The 20214-nt window shown below is 41.0% G+C and overlaps 1 protein-coding gene across 1 annotated transcript in view; it reads left to right on the top strand.

Annotated features, from left to right (window-relative positions):
- Window positions 1-20214, top strand: part of LOC106092349 (homeobox protein araucan) — a 130312-nt gene that overhangs the window by 89512 nt on the left and 20586 nt on the right. Inside the window, 2 exon segments of the mRNA XM_059360564.1 lie at window positions 211-286; window positions 289-325. Of these exon segments, the coding sequence (XP_059216547.1) occupies window positions 211-286; window positions 289-325 (113 nt within the window).

Here is a 20214-nt window from a genome sequence, read left to right as displayed (position 1 = left end):
TTTATTAATATTTATATGGTTTAACTTATATAAAAGTTAAGCGGTAAAAAGAAACAAAAATCATTGTGGGAAAATATCGCTTCTTCTTAGGTGTCTTACGAGTTAACACATGTTTCAATGATGTCTGTAAATAATGGCTTGAATCTTAATTAAGACTTTTTGAATTATGGAGAGTTAAAATTTTATTGATTGCTTTTTTTTGGTTTGCAGAGTAATCCATATGGCTTGAAGGACTCAGCAACAGGTACCGATATGTCAGCATGGACCTCAGCTGGTCTGCAACCAACACGGGTTATTACTCATACGATCCCATGTCCGCATATGGGTAAGTAAAAATTTAAACGTATACAAAGTTTTCTGATTGTAAAGGTATATAAATGCTAAAATTTGCTCATTCAATATCCATGTCGAATATGGCCCACCTTTGAATATAGATATCATATTAGGCGAGTTTACCAGAGGAGAATGGGAGTTTTGTCAGGCCAACTTAAAACATTATGTTTTTTGGTATAGTTTTTTTTTTATACACCCACCGCCATAGGATGGGAGTATACTAATCTGGTAGTTCCGTTTGTAACACCTCGAAATATTCGTCTGAGACCCCATAAAGTACAATATATATATTCAAGATCGTCTCGACATTCTGCGTCGAACTATTGTAGCTATGTCCGTCCTTCCGTCTTTCGAAATCACGATAGTGGACAAACGCGTAAATCTAGCCGCTTGAAATTTTGCACAGATAGTTAGTATTGATGTTGGCCGTTGGAGATTGCAAATGGACCATATCGGTTCAGATTAGGGTATAGCTCCCATATACCGGTTTGACTTCTTGAACCTTGGATGCCGCAATTTTTGTCAGATTTGGTTGAAAATTTGTACATATTGTTCTGTTGTTATTTCCAACAACTGTGCTAATTACGCTCCAAATGTGTTAAGAACCTGATATAGCTCCCATATGAACCGATCTACCGATTTGATTTCTTGAGCCCATACAAGCCGCAACAACTGTGCCAAGTACTATCCAAATCGGTCAAGAATCTGAATAGCTCCCAAATAAAACGATCTTCCGATTTGACTACTTGAGCCCTTACAATCGGTAATTTTTGTCCGATTTGGCTGAAATTTGGTTATGACTTCCAACAACTGTGCCAAGTACAGTCCGAATCGGTCTATAACCAGATATAGCTCCCATACTTTAGCAGAATCCATGGTCGAGGGTTCCCAAGATTCGGCTCAGTCGAACTTAGCACACTTTTACTTGTTGTTTTGTGATTTCGCTAATTTAATTTGTATACCCACTACCGTAGGATAGGGGGACATTTCGTTTGCAACACATCGAAATATCAATTTCCGTCCCTACAAAGTATAAATATTTCCAATAGTCGTAAAATTCTAAGACGATTTAACGATGTCCGTGTGTCTGTCCGTCCGTCTGTTGTAATCACTCTACAGCCTTTCAAAATTGAGATATTGAGCTGAAATTTGGCACAGATACGTCTTTTTGATGCACGCTGGTTAAGTTCTTGAACGGGCCAAATCGGACCATATTTGGATATAGCTACTATATAGACCGATCTGCCGATGAAAGGTTTGATGTCCATAAATGCTTTATTTTTTATCCGATTTCGCTGAAATTTAAAACATCTGGCCCAAATATGGTGCAGATCGGACTATATTTAAATATAGCTGTCATATAGACCGATCTGCCGATAAAGAGTCTGAAGCCCATAAAAGCTTTACTTATTATCCGATTTCGTTGGAATTTGAAAAACTGGTTTATGTTAAGCCTCCCAATATCTGATCTAAATATGGTTCAGATCGGACTATATTTAGATATTGCTGCCATATAGACCGATCTGCCGATTAAGGGTCTGAAGCCCATAAAAGCTTTATTTTTTATCCGATTTCGCTGAAAATCTAAGCAGTGAGTAGATTTGGGCCACCCGAGATCCGAACTAAATATGGTTTAGATTGGACTATATTTAAATATAGATGTCATATAGACCGATTTGGCGATAAAGGGTCTGAAGCCCATCAAAGCCTTATTTATCACCCGATTTCGCTGAAATTTGAAACTGTGGATTATTTTAAGCCTGCCGCCATCTGACCTAAATATGCATGAAATCGGGCTATATTTAGATTTAACTGCCATATAGACCGATATCCAGATAAAGGGTCTGAAGGCCATAAAAGCTTTATATTTTAACCGATTTTATTAAAATTTGAAACAATTAGTAGTCTTACGTCTCCCAACATAGGACCCAAATATGGTTCAAATCGAACTACATTTAGATATAGCTGTCATACAAACTGATCTCACGATAAAGGGTCTGAAGCCCATGAAATCTTTAGTTTTTATCCGATTTCGCTGAAATTTGAAACAGTGAGTTTTTCTGAGCCTCCAAACATCCGATCGATATATGATTCAGGTTGGACTAAATTTGGATAAAGCGCCATATAGACTGATATGCCGATTAAGGGTCTGAAGCTCTAAAAGCTTTATTTATTACCCAATTTTGTTGAACTTTGAAATACAAAATTCAACAGTGACTTATATTTATTAGACCACTCATTGTCCGTGCCGAATTTGGGTGCATAAGTTATCCAATTTTCACCGGATTGTGGCGGTTATATATATACCCGACGTGGTGGGTATCCAAAGTTCGGCCTCTTTACTAATTTTAAGTAGTTTATTGGGCATTGAAAATGAAGTACATACAATTTAATGAAATGATTTTTACTATGTGAAAGCGGAGCATAAAATTGCGTGCATCGTGCATACATACTACAACCATTTTGGTGTCACATAAGAAGGGAGGAAGCGTTATAAAAAAAATGCTTTTCATGTTCATAATAATCCAATAAAAGTTGCCATTTTCAAGTATTTCGTCAGTGTAAAAGTCCACGCAAGTTTAGAACAGTTTTATGGGCTGCTGAAAATTTGTGTTTAAAGGCCCGTAACTACTTTGAATGAAATAAAAGAGCGACTTTTTAATAGGTGAAATACAAACCAAAATCATGAGAATATTATAAATCCATAATTGCAAAGGCACATCATATAAAATTCTGTTGCATGTCGTTTTGACTGCCGCAATGGAGAGTCATTTTACATAAACTGGTACCATGCTGTAGAAAATTTTTTTGATGCAATCTAAGTGAATATTTGCGAAATTGCCTTTTTGCTACGCCCTGGAGAAGATAATAATAGCGTCTGACATGGTCACTGTGTGGACATGTTTTAAATGATAATTAAATTGTGGCATTATTTACACGCACCAAGCTCTATGTTAACATTTATGTTACACATATTTGATGTTGTGTTGAAATCGGAGACTTGGATAGCTTTGAACTAGATGCACAGTGAACTGAATTCCAAAGTTGTTAAAAACAGTTGGCAAAAACTCGGGGTTTCCGCTTATTGGAGCAGCTAAAAAGATTAAAGTCTAAAATCGAAATATATTGACCATGAGTTCATCGTGACGGACATATACAAGTCATAAAAGAAATAAAATGTTTTTCGTTGATTTAAGTAATCCCCAGAATCTAAGGGAATATTTCCGGCATTATTACAGAAGGCTCAGAGATACCTTCGATACTAAAATATGTACGTTGGCAGTGTATCTTGGGAGTTGTTATTTTATTCGGCTTTTGGCAACTTGGCATACCCACCACCTCGGGTATATATGTAAACCACCTTTCGTCATAATTCGGTGAAAATGTATAATTTATGCAACCATAGCAGCTATATGCAAATATGGTCCGATTTGGACCAAATTCGGTACGGACATTGAATCGTCTAATAAATACAAGTAACTGTTCAATTTTGTAGTACAAAATATTGGTCCTTTTGGCAGCTATTTCTAAATATAGACCGACCGGAACCATAAAGGACACGGCTGTTTAAAAGCCGAACATAAGTCACTATGTCAAATTTCAGCGAAAGCGGACAATAAATGCGAAAAAGGTTATCGAAGGGCTTAACACAACTTACTGTCCCAAATTTCAGGGAAATCAGACAATAAATGCGCTATTTATGGGCCCAACACCTTAAATCGAGAGATCGGTCTATATGGCAGCTACATGCAAATCTGGACCGATGTGGGCCAAATTGAAGAAGTATGGATGTCCAGCGGCGTAACATAACTCACTGTCCCAAATTTTGGCAAAATCGGACATCAAATGCGCCTTTTATAGGCGCAATGCCATAAATCGAGAGATCGGTCTATATGGTAGCTATATCCAAATCTGGACCGATCTGGGCAAAATTGAAGAAGGATGTCGAAAGGCCTAACGAAACTCAATATCCCAAATTTCAGCAAAATCGGACAATAAATGTGGCTTTTGTGGCCTTAAGACCCTAAATCGGCGGATCGGTCTATATGGGGGATATATCAAGATATAGTCCGATATAGCCCATCTTCGAACTTAACCTGCTTATGGACAAAAAAATAACCAAAGAAAAGTATCAGCTCAATACCTTTATTTTTAAAGACTGTAACGTGATTTCAACACACGGACGGAAGGACAACTTCCAGGGGAAGCTGAAATCTGGATGATCGGTTTATATGGGAACTATATCTAAATCTGAACCGATATGATCTACATCGATGTTTATTATCGGTCCAAAATTTCAAAGGGCTAGCTTTACGCGTTCGACCTCTATCGTGATTTCGGCAGACGGACGGACATGGGTAGATCGATTTAGGGCGACGAGACGATCAATAATATATGGGGTCTTAGATGAATATTTCCAGGTGTTACAAACGGAATGACTGGATTAGGTGGGTATAAAAATCTTAAATTTAGGAACAACTCTTTTTCAGTGAATATCCTCGTTACCATTAACTGAGGGATATATTCAGAAGTCCGAAATTGTGTGGACAATCTTTGGTGAGGAAACACTAGAACTACACCTTGAGACACATTTCCCGAGAAACTCCCTAACGGACAGCGTGGCGGCAGAAAAATTGTATTCTTCGGAAGCCTTTTAAGGAAATTGTATCTGAGTGGAAAATCCTTTGGGCGTTAAAAAGTTTGACGCCTCTAAACCGCCAGGCCCTGATGATGTAACTCCGTTAGTATTACAAGCTTTGTAATAAAGTCCCATTTATTATACGATTGCGCAGATATTTGGCCCACTGAGTTGTCTTGGGACCCTCCACATCCGTATCGAATATTGTTTAGATATGAAAATATCTTGCTATAGGCACAAGATAAAGAGTGATTTGTTAAGAGCTTGATAACTTTTTAAAAAAAAAAAAAACGCATAAAATTTGCAAAATCTCATCGGTTCTTTATTTGAAACGTTAGATTGGTCCATGACATTTACTTTTTGAAGATAATTTCATTTAAATGTTGACCGCGGCTGCGTCTTAGGTGGTCCATTCGGAAACTCCAATTTTGGGCAACTTTTTCGAGCATTTCGGCCGGAATAGCCTGAATTTCTTCGGAAATGTTGTCTTCCAAAGCTGGAATAGTTGCTGGCTTATTTCTGTAGACTTTAGACTTGACGTAGCCCCACAAAAAATAGTCTAAAGGCGTCAAATCGCATGATCTTGGTGGCCAACTTACCGGTCCATTTCTTGAGATGAATTGTTCTCCGAAGTTTTCCCTCAAAATGGCCATAGAATCGCGAGCTGTGTGGCATGTAGCGCCATCTTGTTGAAACCACATGTCAACCAAGTTCAGTTCTTCCATTTTTGGCAACAAAAAGTTTGTTAGCATCGAACGATAGCGATCGCCATTCACCGTAACGTTGCGTCCAACAGCATCTTTGAAAAAATACGGTCCAATGATTCCACCAGCGTACAAACCACACCAAACAGTGCATTTTTCGGGATGCATGGGCAGTTCTTGAACGGCTTCTGGTTGCTCTTCACTCCAAATGCGGCAATTTTGCTTATTTACGTAGCCATTCAACCAGAAATGAGCCTCATCGCTGAACAAAATTTGTCGATAAAAAAGCGGATTTTCTGCCAACTTTTCTAGGGCCCATTCACTGAAAATTCGACGTTGTGGCAGATCGTTCGGCTTCAGTTCTTGCACGAGCTGTATTTTATACGGTTTTACACCAAGATCTTTGCGTAAAATCTTCCATGTGGTCGAATAACACAAACCCAATTGCTGCGAACGGCGACGAATCGACATTTCACGGTCTTCAGCAACACTCTCAGAAACAGACGCAATATTCTCTTCTGTACGCACTGTACGCATTCGTGTGGTTGGTTTAATGTCCAATAAAGTAAACTGAGTGCGAAACTTGGTCACAATCGCATTAATTGTTTGCTCACTTGGTCGATTATGTAGGCCATAAATCGGACGTAAAGCGCGAAACACATTTCGAACCGAACACTGAGCATCTTTCTCTTTGACACCATGTCTGAAATCCCACGTGATCTGTCAAATACTAATGCATGAAAATCCTAACCTCAAAAAAATCACCCTTTAGATCTCCCGTTGAAGGTCTAAGTCTTGGTACAGTGAGTTGTCGTAGAGCCCTTCGCATTCTTGCCGAATATGGTCCAGATCGGAAAATTTCTTGATACGGGCGCCTTATAGTCCGAACTCCCGATTTGAGGTCTAAGGCCCATATATTCAGCATTTGTTACCTGATTCAGGTAATATTAAGTGCAGAAGGTTGTCTTTGGACCCTCGTTATCAATATCGAATACGGTCCAGATGTGGCAGTATCTTAATATAGCCCCCTATAGACCCAACCCCCGATTTTAGGTACCATATAGTAGCGCCCATAGTAGCACCATTTACTACCCGACTTCGATTAAATTTGGAACAGTGAGTTGCCTTGGAACCCTTAACATCCGTACCGGATATGATTCAGATGGGACAATGAATTGATATAGGCCCCATATAGTCCGATCTTCCGATTTAAGATCGAAGACACTAGCCGCATTGACAACCCTATAAATCTAATGTTTGGCAAAAAGAGCCTTAAGACCCTCGATATCGAAATCGAATATTATCCAGATATAAAAATATCTTGGTATAGGCCCCATAAGGTCCAATATTTGGCACAGTGAGTTGTTTTAGTTACTCCACATCCTCATCTAATATGGTCCATTATATATCGAACCCCTGATTTAAACTCTAACAGTGAGTTGCCTTGGAACCCTCGAAATCCGTATCGAATATGGGTCAGATCGGACAATATTTTGAAAAAGGCCTGATTTCCGGATTTTAAGGTCTAAGGCTCATAAAAGCCGCAGGTTTTGCCCGATTTCGCAGATATTCTAATGATATTTGTTCTAAAGGTCAATCAGCAAAAATATTTCGAGGGGCTTAACTTAACTCACTGTCCCGAATTTCGGCGACATCGGCCTTTTATGGGCCCAGAACCTTAAATCGAGAGATCGGTATATATGGCAGCTATATTCAAATCTGGATCGATTGGGGACAAATTGAAAAATGATATCGAAGGGCCTAACACAACTCACTATCCCAAATTTCGGCAAAATCGGATAATAAATATGACTTTTATGGGCCTAGACCCTAAATCGGCGGATCGGTCTTCATGGGGGCTATATCAAGAAATGGTCCGATGCAGCCCATCTTCGAACTAACCTGCTTATGGCCAACAAAAGAATCTGTGAAAAGTTTCAGCTCAATATCTCTATTTTTAAAGACTGTAGACTGATTCCAACAGACAGACGGACAGACGAACGGACGAACGAACGGACGGACGGACGGACGGACGAACGGACGGACGGATATGGCTAGATCGTCTAGATTTTTACGCTGAGCAAGAATATGTACTCTGTAAGGTCGGAAATGGATATTTCGATGTGTTGCAAACGGACCACCATCCTTGGGTGGTGGGTATAATAAATAGTTTAGAGTTGGGACATACAATTTTATTTATTTATTCAAAAAGCAATGCGGCCGCGGGCAGTCAGTGATTTTGAGAGGAAAGTCTCAGTGAGGGGTCAGGTGACCTCGGCTCTTAATTAAATACTGAGTGCCAGTAATACTACAGATGGCAAGGCGAGTTTTTGGCGCCTTCAAACAACTAATGGCCAACATCAGCGTCTGTTCCCAGGTTAGGGGCAGCTGGAGGCTAGCGTCGGATCTTGGATATATATGCGAGGGATATATGTGCGATCCCACAAAACCCACTCGGTTGGGGCGCTGGGCTAGTAACACGCCCCCGGAAAACTATAAGAATCACTCTGAGAAACGAAAGAATAGTAAAAACGGACTCTCTACCGTTGACGAGCCATGTAAACAAAAAAAGGACCATGATTTCCGGATCTGCACCTGAATTGTCCGGACTCTTTATAGAGAAGGCGCAGTCTATGCACTGGCGGATGTATTGGAGATATACATGAGAAATATAACCGTTTTACAAAAAGTGAGATGCACCGGGAATGGCGTCACTACAATTCCAAACGGTGACGAACTATACTATAGCTGCCATAACACGAGAGATGAATTTGGCTGTGAATTTGTTATTAGTCAGAGACTGAAACACCTTGTCTCCAGCTTTACTCTGGTGGATGAGAGACTAGCCAAAATCGCAATAAAAGCCAAGTTCTTCAACATCAGCCTTATTTGTGCCCATCCCCCGACGGAAGACGAAGACAAACAGACTAAGGATATTTTCTACTAGCGCCTAGAGAGAGAATATGACAAATGTCCCGCTCATGATATGAAAGTCGTTTTGGGAGATATTAATGCGAAGATGGGGAAGGAAAACATCTTTGGTCCAACAGTCGGAAAGTTTAGCCTCCACGAAATAATGTCCGATAATGGGTGGAGGCTAGCAGATTTCGCCGCGGCAAAAAACATGGTAGTTAGTAGCACCAGATTTCAACATCGAAGGATTCGCACAGCCCTATGGCTGTCAACCGATCAAAACACGAGGAACTAAATTGATCACTTTGTGATAGATGGAAGGCATTCATCCAGTGTGTTAGATGTACTATCGATTCATGGAGCGAATATAGGACCGGATCATTACTTTGTTGCAGCAAAGGTTGGCACCTGTTTGAACATGGCGAGGAAGCTTCGATCTGACACTGCAAGGAAGCTGGACATTGAAAAGCTGCAAACACGACAGATGGCAACGGCATACTCCACTCGACTGACCCAACTGCTTCATGAAAGCACTCCTTGTTCCGATGATATAAAGGCGCAGTGGCAATCCATTGCCCACACCATGGAAAATGCCGCGAAATCCGTACTTGGGTACTACCAAGAGTATCGATTTGCTACGGAATACAGATCATCCCTGCCATCAGTTGCGTCGCGCTAGTTGAACGGGAGGTATCGGGAGACGTGAGTGTGAGCGAATTGAGATGTTTAGGAGTCAGAATGAAGTTCGGAAATTCTACCAAAGAATTAAACGTCAAGCCTATGACTTTGGTGTTGGCACGTCATCCTGCAGAGACAAAGAAGGAAATCAGGTAACTGACACATATAGCATGCTGAGGATATGGAAAGCTCATTTTACCCAACTACTTGTGTCCGACGATGTTGGCGAAGAGGATACCGCAGAACCAATCCCTGATGATGGTATAGAACGTTAACCTCCTAGTCAAAATTAGGTCCAAGTATCTGTGAACCGACTGAAGAACAACAAGGCAGCTGGAGCCGACGGATTGCCTGCCTAACTATTTAATACCAGAGGCGACACGCTGATAAGGCGTATGCATCAACATATCTGCGCAATCTGGCTAGAAGAACGCATACCCGATGATTGGAACCTCAGCATTCTATGTCCCGTACACAAGAAAGGAGACAAGGCGGAAAGTGCCAAATACAGAGGAATAAGTCTCCACCCCATTGCACACAAAATACTCTCGAGCGTTATGTGTGAAAGTTTAAAACCTATATCAATGAGATAATTAGGCCCTATCAATGCGGCCATAGACCTGGTGAATCGACTCTAGACCAGATATTCACACTGCGCCAAATCCTCCCTAGAGGATCAAATCAACACCTACCATTTCTTTGTTGACTACAAAGTCGCTTTCGATAACCCTATACGTTCAAAGCCATGTCTGAGTTTGGTATCCCTGGAAAATTAATAAGACTCTGTAGGATGACACTTGCTGGTACGCGTTCCTCAGTAAAAATAGGAGAGAATCCCAAACCATTTAATACCAAACGAGGTTTCAGACAAGGAGACGGCCTAGTGTGTGATCTCTCTAATATCCCACTGGAGAAGATTATACGAGATGCAGATGTGAATAGATATGGCACACTAACCACAAGAGATCACATGCTACTCGCCTATGCCGATGACATCGATATCATAGGTCGATCACCGGAAGTGGTAACTGCAGCCTTTAAAAGAATCGGGAGGGAATCAGTGGTAATGGGTGTGGCAGTGAATGGCGATAAGACGAAATGGATGGTATCAACTCCCAAAACGCCTTTACAACCAAGCAGATAAAGAAAATGGAGAAAGTTATGAACCACAACTTTGAGAAAGTCAAAAATTGTTTCTACCTCGGCACCGCCGTAACCGATACGAATAACACGAGGTTTGAAATAGAACGAAGAACAATACTGGCAAACAGATGCTACTTTGGATTAAGTAGGCAGTTTAGAAAGAAGGCCCCCATTCGACAGACGAAGATTACACCATACAAGACACTGATACTCCGAGGCATGGATCAGAATGCAGACGAGGAAGTGCTTGGAGTGTTTGAGAGAAAGATTCTTTGTTAAATATATGGACCAGTTTGCGTTAATGAAAAATATAGGCGTCGTATGAAACATGAGCTGTATTACGACGGTATCATAGTTATACGTATCAAAATATAACGGCTGCGTTGGCTAGGTCATATAGTCAGAATGGAGGAAGAAACTCCAGCAAAGAAGTCTTTTGAAGGCAAACACGGTGGTACACGCAAACCGGGACGACCAAAAGCCCGATGGAAAGATCAAGGGGTGGGAGACACCTAAAAACTGGGTGTCTGAGATTTTCAAATGAGCACAGAAGATGGAGGCGCTTGGAAAGCCTTTTCTACGTTCGGCTAGTGTTCTGCCATTGCCAATTAAAATAAGTAAAGTCAATTGAGTTATAAAACTTTATAATAACATTTATAAAAAGTCTACAGCTGGGTTTTTATGATTGCAGATACACGCTAAATTAGGTGAAGTTTCCAATAAAAACAATAAAATGCGTTTTAGATTTCATGAAACTTTTTCTACCAACTTCCTTATTACGAATTTCTTTCAGTTGGAATCTAAGTGCGTTTATTGTTTTATAAAATTACGAATGCTAAGAAATAATTCCTATAATTTTGGCTTAGGAAAGGCAAACAATCAAAGAACGCCCCACAAATGCTTTAGTCCACACAGAAGTCTACAAATTGTGGGAGGTTTATAATTATAGACGCTATTCAATTGAATGTTTGACAAAGCAGAGAGCGCTATTCTTTACATAACGTTACAAATGGGGGTTTTGGTTAAAAAAGCGCTTCTTAAATCAGGCTCACAAGGTAATGCGGCAAAGATGTGAGTCGAATGAGCTTGCTGTGGTGTGTGAACATGGGTTTTGATTTGATAACAAGATTACAAAATTTTAAGCCAAAAAAAACAGGAGATTTTTCATAGTTGTCGCCGTTGGTTTTTACAACCTACGCTTGTTGTAGTTATTCACATTGCACAATTGCTAAACACTTTATGATTTGCTTTAATAACCATGGAATGTTATTATTTTTAATTATACACACACTCAGAAAAAATCGATTCAGCTTTATTACATGAATGTATGGTATTTTACATCCACATGATGGTTATTGAGAACGTCAGTGGGGTGCAACCTGCATACTTTAAGGTTTGGTCGGTGTAGACGACCCTCCGGGAAATTGAAACGTCTCTCCAACAAAGGAAGTACTCTACGGAGGTCTACCTGGATATTAAGGGACATTTTAAAACGTAGAGATGGGTCCGGTATCTCCCGGTAGACGGATTGTATGCTACGTGGAAGAATTATAGACGCAGAATTGGGAGATAGTGTGGTCAGAAGGCGGATGACAAGGGAGAGGTGTTCTTGCTGATTCTCTACAACCAATTGATTAACGGAATTCTATGGGATCTAATCAAGGATGATATACCATTGATACGAGGCAAATTTCTGTCAACGATCAACGATACCATGTAAAGATCATTGGGGATGCTGTCGAGATGGGCTACACTTTCTCGTTCGTTTTGCGCTTCTTTTGTTTGGTCACAAAATTATTTCATCTTATTGTTGCATTGATCCAGCTTAGACCAAGGGTCTTTGGTTTTATTTTTTGCTTTTATTTCTAATAGAAAAGCAAAATAACCAAAATTCTTCAAAAAGTCCCAGCTATGTGGTGTGTTCAATGTATTGCGGGCCAGGTAGTATGATCGCGATTTCGCCCTACCACAGAGTTCAGCAGATTGCTATGCCACCAAAAGATTACATGCTACCACTTACTCTAACATTAGTCAGCAGAGCAATGATAGATGCATGCCCTTCGAATAAAACGCTATGTCTTATTAGTCAATCCTTTCTTATGCGTAGTAAGAAAAACAACACAAAAACCAACAGCCAATATCTCTTCAATAAGTAACAAGTAAAAGCGTGCTAAGTTCGGCCGGGCCGAATCTTATATACCCTCCACCATGGATCGCATTTGTCGAGTTCTTTTCCCGGCATCTCTTTTTAGGCAAAAAAATGATATAAGAAAAGATTTGCTCTGCTATTAGAACGATATCAAGATATGGTCCGCTTTGGACCACAATTAAATTATATGTTGGAGACCTGTGTAAAATGTCAGCCAATTCGAATAAGAATTGCGCCCTTTGTGGCATCAAGAAGTAAAATAGAGAGATGGATTTGTATGGGAGCTGTATCGGGCTATAGACCGATTCAGACCATAATAAACACGTATATTAATGGTCATGAGAGAATACGTCGTACAAAATTTCAGGCAAATCGGATAATAATTGCGACCTCTAGAGGCTCAAGAAGTCAAGATCCCAGATCGGTTTATATGGCAGCTATATCAGGTTATGAACCGACTTGTACCTTATTTGACATAGTTGTTGAAAGTAACACTAAAAAACGTCTTGCAAAATTTCAGCCAAATCGGATAGGAATTGCGCCCTCTAGAAGCTCAAGAAGTCAAGTCCCCACATCTATTTATATGACAGCTATATCAGGTTATGAACCGATTTGAACCATTCTTGGAGTAGTTTTAAGATGTCATAACAATATCGGACAATCGGATAATAATTGCGACCTCCAGAGGCTCGAGAAGTCAAGACCCAAGATCGGTTTATATGGCAGCTACATCCGGTTATGGACCGATTTGAACCATACTTGGCACAGTTGTTGGATATCATAATAAAACTCGTCGTGCAAAATTTCATTCCAATCGGATAAGAATTGCGCACTCTAGAGGCTCAAGAAGTCAAGACCCAAGATCGGTTTATATGACAGCTACATCAGCTTATAGACCGATTTGAACCATACTTGGCACAGTTGTTGGATATCATAACAAAACACGTTGTGCAAAATTTCATTCCAATCGGATAAAATTTGCGCACTCTAGAGGCTCAAGAAGTCAAGACCCAAGATCGGTTTATATGGCAGCTATATCAAAACATGGACCGATATGGCCCATTTACAATACCAACCGACCTACACTAAAAAGAAGTATTTGTGCAAAATTTCAAGCGGCTAACTTTACTCCTTCGGAAGTTAGCGTGCACAGGTCGCCAATTAAATTATATGTTGGAGACCTGTGTAAAATGTCAGCCAATTCGAATAAGAATTGAGCCCTTTGTGGGCTCAAGAAGTAAATTAGAGAGATCGATTTATATGGGAGCTGTATCGGGCTATATACAGATTCAGACCATAATAAACACGTATGTTGATAGTCATGAGAGGATCTGGTGTACAAAATTTCAGGCAAATCGGATAATAATTGCCACCTCTAAAGGCTCAAGAAGTCAAGATCCAAGATCGGTTTATATGACAGCTATATAAGGTTATGGACCGATTTGAAGGCGTTAGTCTCCTTCTTACACTGCAAGACCGTTTGTGACCTCTTAATTGTTATCGCCCTTATGGCCATTTGACTGTCCGTAAAGATATTCACATTCGACGTGCTCGCCTTAGCATAACATCACCTCGCGTATTACGTGATATAGAACAGCTATGATCCATCCGTTTAACATGACCTTCCAGATGGCAATACTGGGGTTCCGTCGATCCAAGACTGTGCCTATAGCAGCAGTGCCTCGCACTCGATCTTATGTGTCGTCTCAGATATCCGATCGGAAACCTCTTTCCTTCCTTTTAGGTTTCCTATCGTCGCCTCGATTATACGGCGATGGAATGAGCTGCTCCCATCCTCAATCCATTCTCCCATTGCCTTAAGTCTCAAGGCCGCAGTGGCTGCCTCACACTTAATTTGTATGTCAATGGATCGGATATCTAGAATAGTCTGCAGTGCCCTAGCGGGCGTGGACCTCATCGCTCCGCCTATGCCAAGACAACATGTTCTCTGAACCTGTTGTATGGACCTTATATTGCACTTTTTCTCCGTGGCATTCCACCAAACTACTGAGGCGTATGTTAGTTTTGGTCTAATCCTGTAGGGCCAGTGGACTATCCTCGGATTTAGGCCCCACTTCGAAGATTCAGGCCCCAACATCTGTGAGCCTTCTCAGTACGCTCCTGAATGTGACACTTCCATTTCATTTTCCTGTCCAAGGGTTAACTGTCTGGGTTAACATTGAGACCTCTGGGTCTAGCCCAGTCACATGACATGTGCAAGACCCTTTCGGCCCTTCTGCAATGCTTTTTCGGATCTTTACCGCTTCGAAGTATTTTCCCTCCTCAGTTAGCAACCGCGGTATGTTATTTATGGTGGCCACCCAAAGGAGTGGCGAAAAAATGTCCTCCTGTGGCGTGCCCTGTTCCACTTTCTCCCTTATTTTAATGCAGTTGTACACATATAGTTAATGCAGTCTCTAAGGACCGGGTCCACCCGATAGTGTTGGTCCGCACATTGTTAAAATATTCTTCGATGTCAATGCATACCGCCAGTGCACAACCTCGTGTAGAGCAGTCTCCACCGACCTTCCCTTGACATAGGCATGCTGTTTGTTATTTGAGAAGTTCGCTGGATGTCCTACCCTTTATCATTGTGTCCACAATACTTTCCATGGATTTGAGTAGAAAGGACGTAAGGCTTAAAGGTTGCTTAAAGTTGATATGTAGAATATTGAGCACAATCCGTTCATATTGTGGTAAATAAGAAAAAAACAAGTAAAAGCGTGCGTTCGGCCGAGCCGAATCTTATATATATATATATGTGCACACCGATTCAGACCATAATAAACATGTATGTTGATGGCCATGAGAGAATCCGTCGTACAAAATTTCAGGCAAATCGGATAATAATTGCGACCTCTACAGGCTCAAGAAGTCTAGACCCAAGATCGGTTCATATGGCAGCTATATCAGGTTAAGGGCCGATTTGAAACATACTTGGCACAGTTGTTGGATATCATATCAAAACACGTCGTGCAAAATTTCATTCCAATCGGATAAGAATTGCGCACTCTAGAGGCTCAAGAAGTCAAGACCCAAGATCGGTTTATATGGCAGCTATATCAGGTTATGGACCGATTTGAACCATACTTGGCACAGTTGTTGGATATCATAATAAAACACGTCGTGCAAAAATTCATTCAAATCGGATAAGAATTGCGCACTCCAGAGGCTCAAGAAGTCAAGACCCAAGATCGGTTTATATGGCAGCTATATTAAAACATGGACCGATATGGCCCATTTACAATACCAACCGACCTACACTAATAAGAAGTATTTGTGCAAAATTTCAAGCGGCTAGCTTTACTCCTTCGGAAGTTAGCGTGCTTTCGACAGACAGACGGACGGACGGACAGACGGACGGACGGACAGACGGACGGACGGACAGACGGACGGACGGACGGACATGTCTAGTTCGACATAAAATGACACGACGATCAAGAATATATATACTTTATGGGGTCTCAGGCGAATATTTCGAATAGTTACAAAATGAATGACGAAAATAGTATACCCCCCATCCTATGGTGGAGGATATAAAAATGGATTGCAAAATAGTGAGAAGATCGGTTGATAATTGAGTTAGCAAAGGCATTTAATGTGAAAATCGGTAGACACATATATATGGGAGCTATATCTAAAACTGAACAAAATTCTATGAAATTTGGCTAGAAAGGACGTCTTAGTCATTGTATCCGTCATGACATGTCACTGTCTAATCGGAAAACACGTTTACTGACTAAAGGTTGCCAGTAACGACTTTTGCAGAAGCTGTGAGGACATCAAAAAAGAACGATGGAGTCGCTCAATTCACCAGTTTGGAGAGAGTAAGGTTGTGGCTCTGGATATCCCCAAGGCATTTGATTGGGTCTGGCACAGTGCACATCTCTCAAAGCTTGTCGCATTTGGTGTCGGTAATGGCTTCGTTCGATTTATTTCGAGCTTTCTCAGAGATCGAACTATACGAGTTGTTATAGGTGGGTTCTCATCCAATGAGCATAAATTGACCCCAAGGCTCTATCCTTTCCCTTTCTATTTCTTATTTTCATCAACGGTATGTTGAGTCCGAACTCGAATCCGATCTACTTATTTGCGGATGACAGTAATCTTTGTCATTCGTACTCATAGGACCATAGGTTGAGTCTTAGAAAGATTGAGGACAAGAGGCGGGTTATGGGCGATACACTCTGCCTGGATTTGCTGGCCATTTCTGAGTGGGGTCGAGTGCATCGAATAGATTTTAATGCACGGAAGACTCAGTGCTGTTTGTTGTCACACAAACGATTCACTGACCTATTACGATCACCTTGGTCTATCAACGGTATAGATGTTGTGCATTCAGAAGCTCTTGATATTCTGGGCATGAAAATACAAAGTGATGTCCGTTGGGCTAAACATGTATTTGAAGTGTCGAAAGAAGCATTCAAGTGCATAGGCTCCTTTAAACGGTGTAAGAATTACTTCACTCCTTCTGATCTTCTTAACATCGATACCACTTTCATAAAGCCGAAAATGGAGTACAACTCACATGTATGGGCTGGAGCCTCAAAATCATCCCTGTAGTTACTGGACCGTGTACAGAGCAGAGCGATGACGTTGATTGAGGACAGTATCTAACTCAATTGCCTCTCTTGAACATCGTCGCAATGTGGCTTGTTTGGCGCTGATCTATCTTGCTTTCATGGTGTGTGTTCGTCTGATATTCGTCATCTTGTTCCTGATGTAAAGATATTTGTCAGAGATACTAGACATTCCAGAACCTCACAGCCGTTTGTAATTGATGGGCCAGCGCACCGGACAATGCATTGTAGAGAGAATTCTTATTTCGCCCAAACTGTTCGTACATGGAATCGACTCCCGGCTTATGTTTTTCCCACACACTATGACATCCAGGGATTTAAGGCAAATATCCTAATGTCCCTTATTTCCTTTCGCCAACGCAATGCTCTGCATTCATAGGGGACGTCCCCTGAGTGTTGGTTGATAGAAAAAAGAAGGTTGTAGACGGTCGAGCACATTTTCTGTCACTAGATAATAAATAATGGGCGAAAGCCTCTTTCCGTGCCGGGTTTCTTTCCACACATGTAGTCATTCTGATATTCGTGAGTTCTGTAGGAGGCTGAATTCGCTGACTGGGCCATACCTTGGTTGATAAGTGTTTCTTCTTCTTATCGGTTGCTTTGCCTTAAATTTTTCTGTTTTTGTCGCTGTCTCGAACCGAGCTTTGATGTATCTTTATATGTTTTTCTTCAGTTTCTTTTTGTAACCACCACCAGAGGATGAGGGAGTACTAATCTAGTACACCCCAAAAAGTAGTGATATTCTTAATAGTCTTGACATTATAAGTAGATTTAACTATGTCCTTCTGTCCGTCATTCTGCGGAAATCACGATAGCGGTCGAACCAATAAAGCCAATCCCATGTCAGCCGGTTGTATGTACCGGATTTACCCGATGGAATCCTTCATCGGCAAGGGCTGCCGTCTCAGTGTATAACACACTGCTACAACAACAACGAATAAAGATATCCAATTGAAATTTTGCACAGCGACTACTTATTCGTGTAGATCATTGGGGACTGCAAAAGGTCCACATTTATTCAGATTAGGTTATAGTTACTAAATAAGGTGGTCCTGTGATTTGACATTTTGAGCTCCTTGAACCAGCAATTATTATCGGATTTCATAACTTTTTATCCCATATTGTTTGAGTGCCGTTGTGCTGAACGTAAAAAGAGGTTTTGTAGCTGATCGAGCTACAAGTCTTCTTGGGTGTTTTTGTGAGAGAGTGTTGTCCTTAGACAATTGCAAATTTTTTGCCCATGAACATTCCACTAAGGAACAGGGGCAAACTTCTCACCTATCAATGAGTGCAGTTCGATTCAAGTTTAAGCTCAATGCTGTCCTTAGACACTTGATTCTAATCTTAAATGTAAGATCCATTCTCTACTACAGTGATGGGCAAAACACTCATACTATTGCATATTATTGTATACATACACAAGAACATATCGCCAGGAGAGGTCCGAATGTGTGCTGGGGTTGATGTTGTTGTAGCCACGTTTGCATGTGGAGGTTGCGATCCACGCCAAACTCTTATAGGGGCCTCCTTTGTATAGCCGAGTCCGAAGGGCGTGCCGCAATGCGACACCTCTTTGAAGAGAAGTTTTACATGGCATAGTACCTCACAAATGTTGCCAGCATTAGGAGGGGAAAATCACCGTTGAAATTTTTTTCTGATAGTCTCACCAGCATTCTAACCCAGGCGTTCAGCGTCATTCTCGGACGTGCTAACGTCTGCGCTGCGGTGGCCTCCAATGGCCTCTCACTGAGTCTCTCCACTCAATACTGCTGATTGTCCGCGACTGCCGTTGCAGCTAATCTGTATGGAGCATTCCACTAAAGGTAACATGGGGACTCGCCCGATAGCGCCAAGCTAAGCTTTTCGTGATAACGAAGAACACCACACAGATTGGAGCACAAAGGTCAAAGGCTTATAGTTATCCCATGCCGGCCTTAGGTGTTTTGGGTCTGTGACTGTCCTTCAGACTCTTGACCACAAATTTCGGTGTAAGACGCGAACACAGTCTTTAAACCGTACTACATGCACGTTGTGGATTCCATCCTAGCGCAGTGATTAGCATGTCTGCCTATGACGCTGAACGGTCGGGTTCGAATCCTGGCAAGAACATATTTTTAGCGTTGGTTATCCCCTATTAATGCTGGCGACATTCGTGAGATACTAGGCCATGTAAAAACTTCTCCTTAAAGAGGTGTCGCTCTGAGGCAGGCCGTTTGGAATCGGCTATAAAAAGAAGGTCCCTTACGATTGAGCTAAAACTTGAATCGGACCGCACCCATTGATATGTGCGAAGTATGCCCCTGTTCCTTAACGGAATGTTCAAGGGCCAATTTCTATTTACATTTGCATGCCCGTTCATGGACCTGGCTGCATCTGGTTCAGCGGGAGACTTTTAGAGATATAAGGGCATATACTCAGGCTCTTGACCTCAAATTTTGATACCAGATTTGTATCCTTCCTTTCAATAGATGTCATTTAAATTCTATATTGCCGCATTCGTTTCGTTTAACATTCGGAAGTTTTTGGGGCTGAAAAAGTTTCCCAAATTTTTGATTTAGGTTCGTAATCTGCTTTTGAAAAACTTTTCCTTAAGGCACACTCCCTCATCAAACCAATTAAAATAGTATACATGGAACTTTGATTTAAAGTGGTTAACATATATAACAAATCAGAAAACTAAATAAAATTTGCTTGTAAAACCTTAAACTTGTAGAACTAAAAATTGAACCTAGTTTTTGAGAGTGTATTACACACGCGTGGAAAAGCTTAAAGCAAATTATAGAGCCTCATGTCAAATATATGGATTCGTGATGAATTAATTCTCCCCTTTTAGAAATGGTCCCGCCAGCCAAACCAGCAACCAATCACTCGCTGAGTGATTGTACAGTGGTGATTCGCCCGTTCAATGTTAGCAATGTTTTTGCCATTGACAAATGTCTGTCATACATGCAATATTTACCATGAGAGGCGCACCCAATGGTCATTATCACCATCATCATCGGCAACGCTGCAGTGGGCGTCCATGGGCCATAGTTTAGTTTACGCTGCAATAATTTCATCATGAAACAAAAAATA

Source organism: Stomoxys calcitrans, chromosome 1, assembly GCF_963082655.1.
Source record: "Stomoxys calcitrans chromosome 1, idStoCalc2.1, whole genome shotgun sequence".
Classification (NCBI taxonomy): Eukaryota; Metazoa; Arthropoda; class Insecta; order Diptera; family Muscidae; genus Stomoxys; species Stomoxys calcitrans.
Note: the sequence above shows the minus strand (reverse complement) of the source record. Positions and strands in the feature narration are given on the sequence as shown.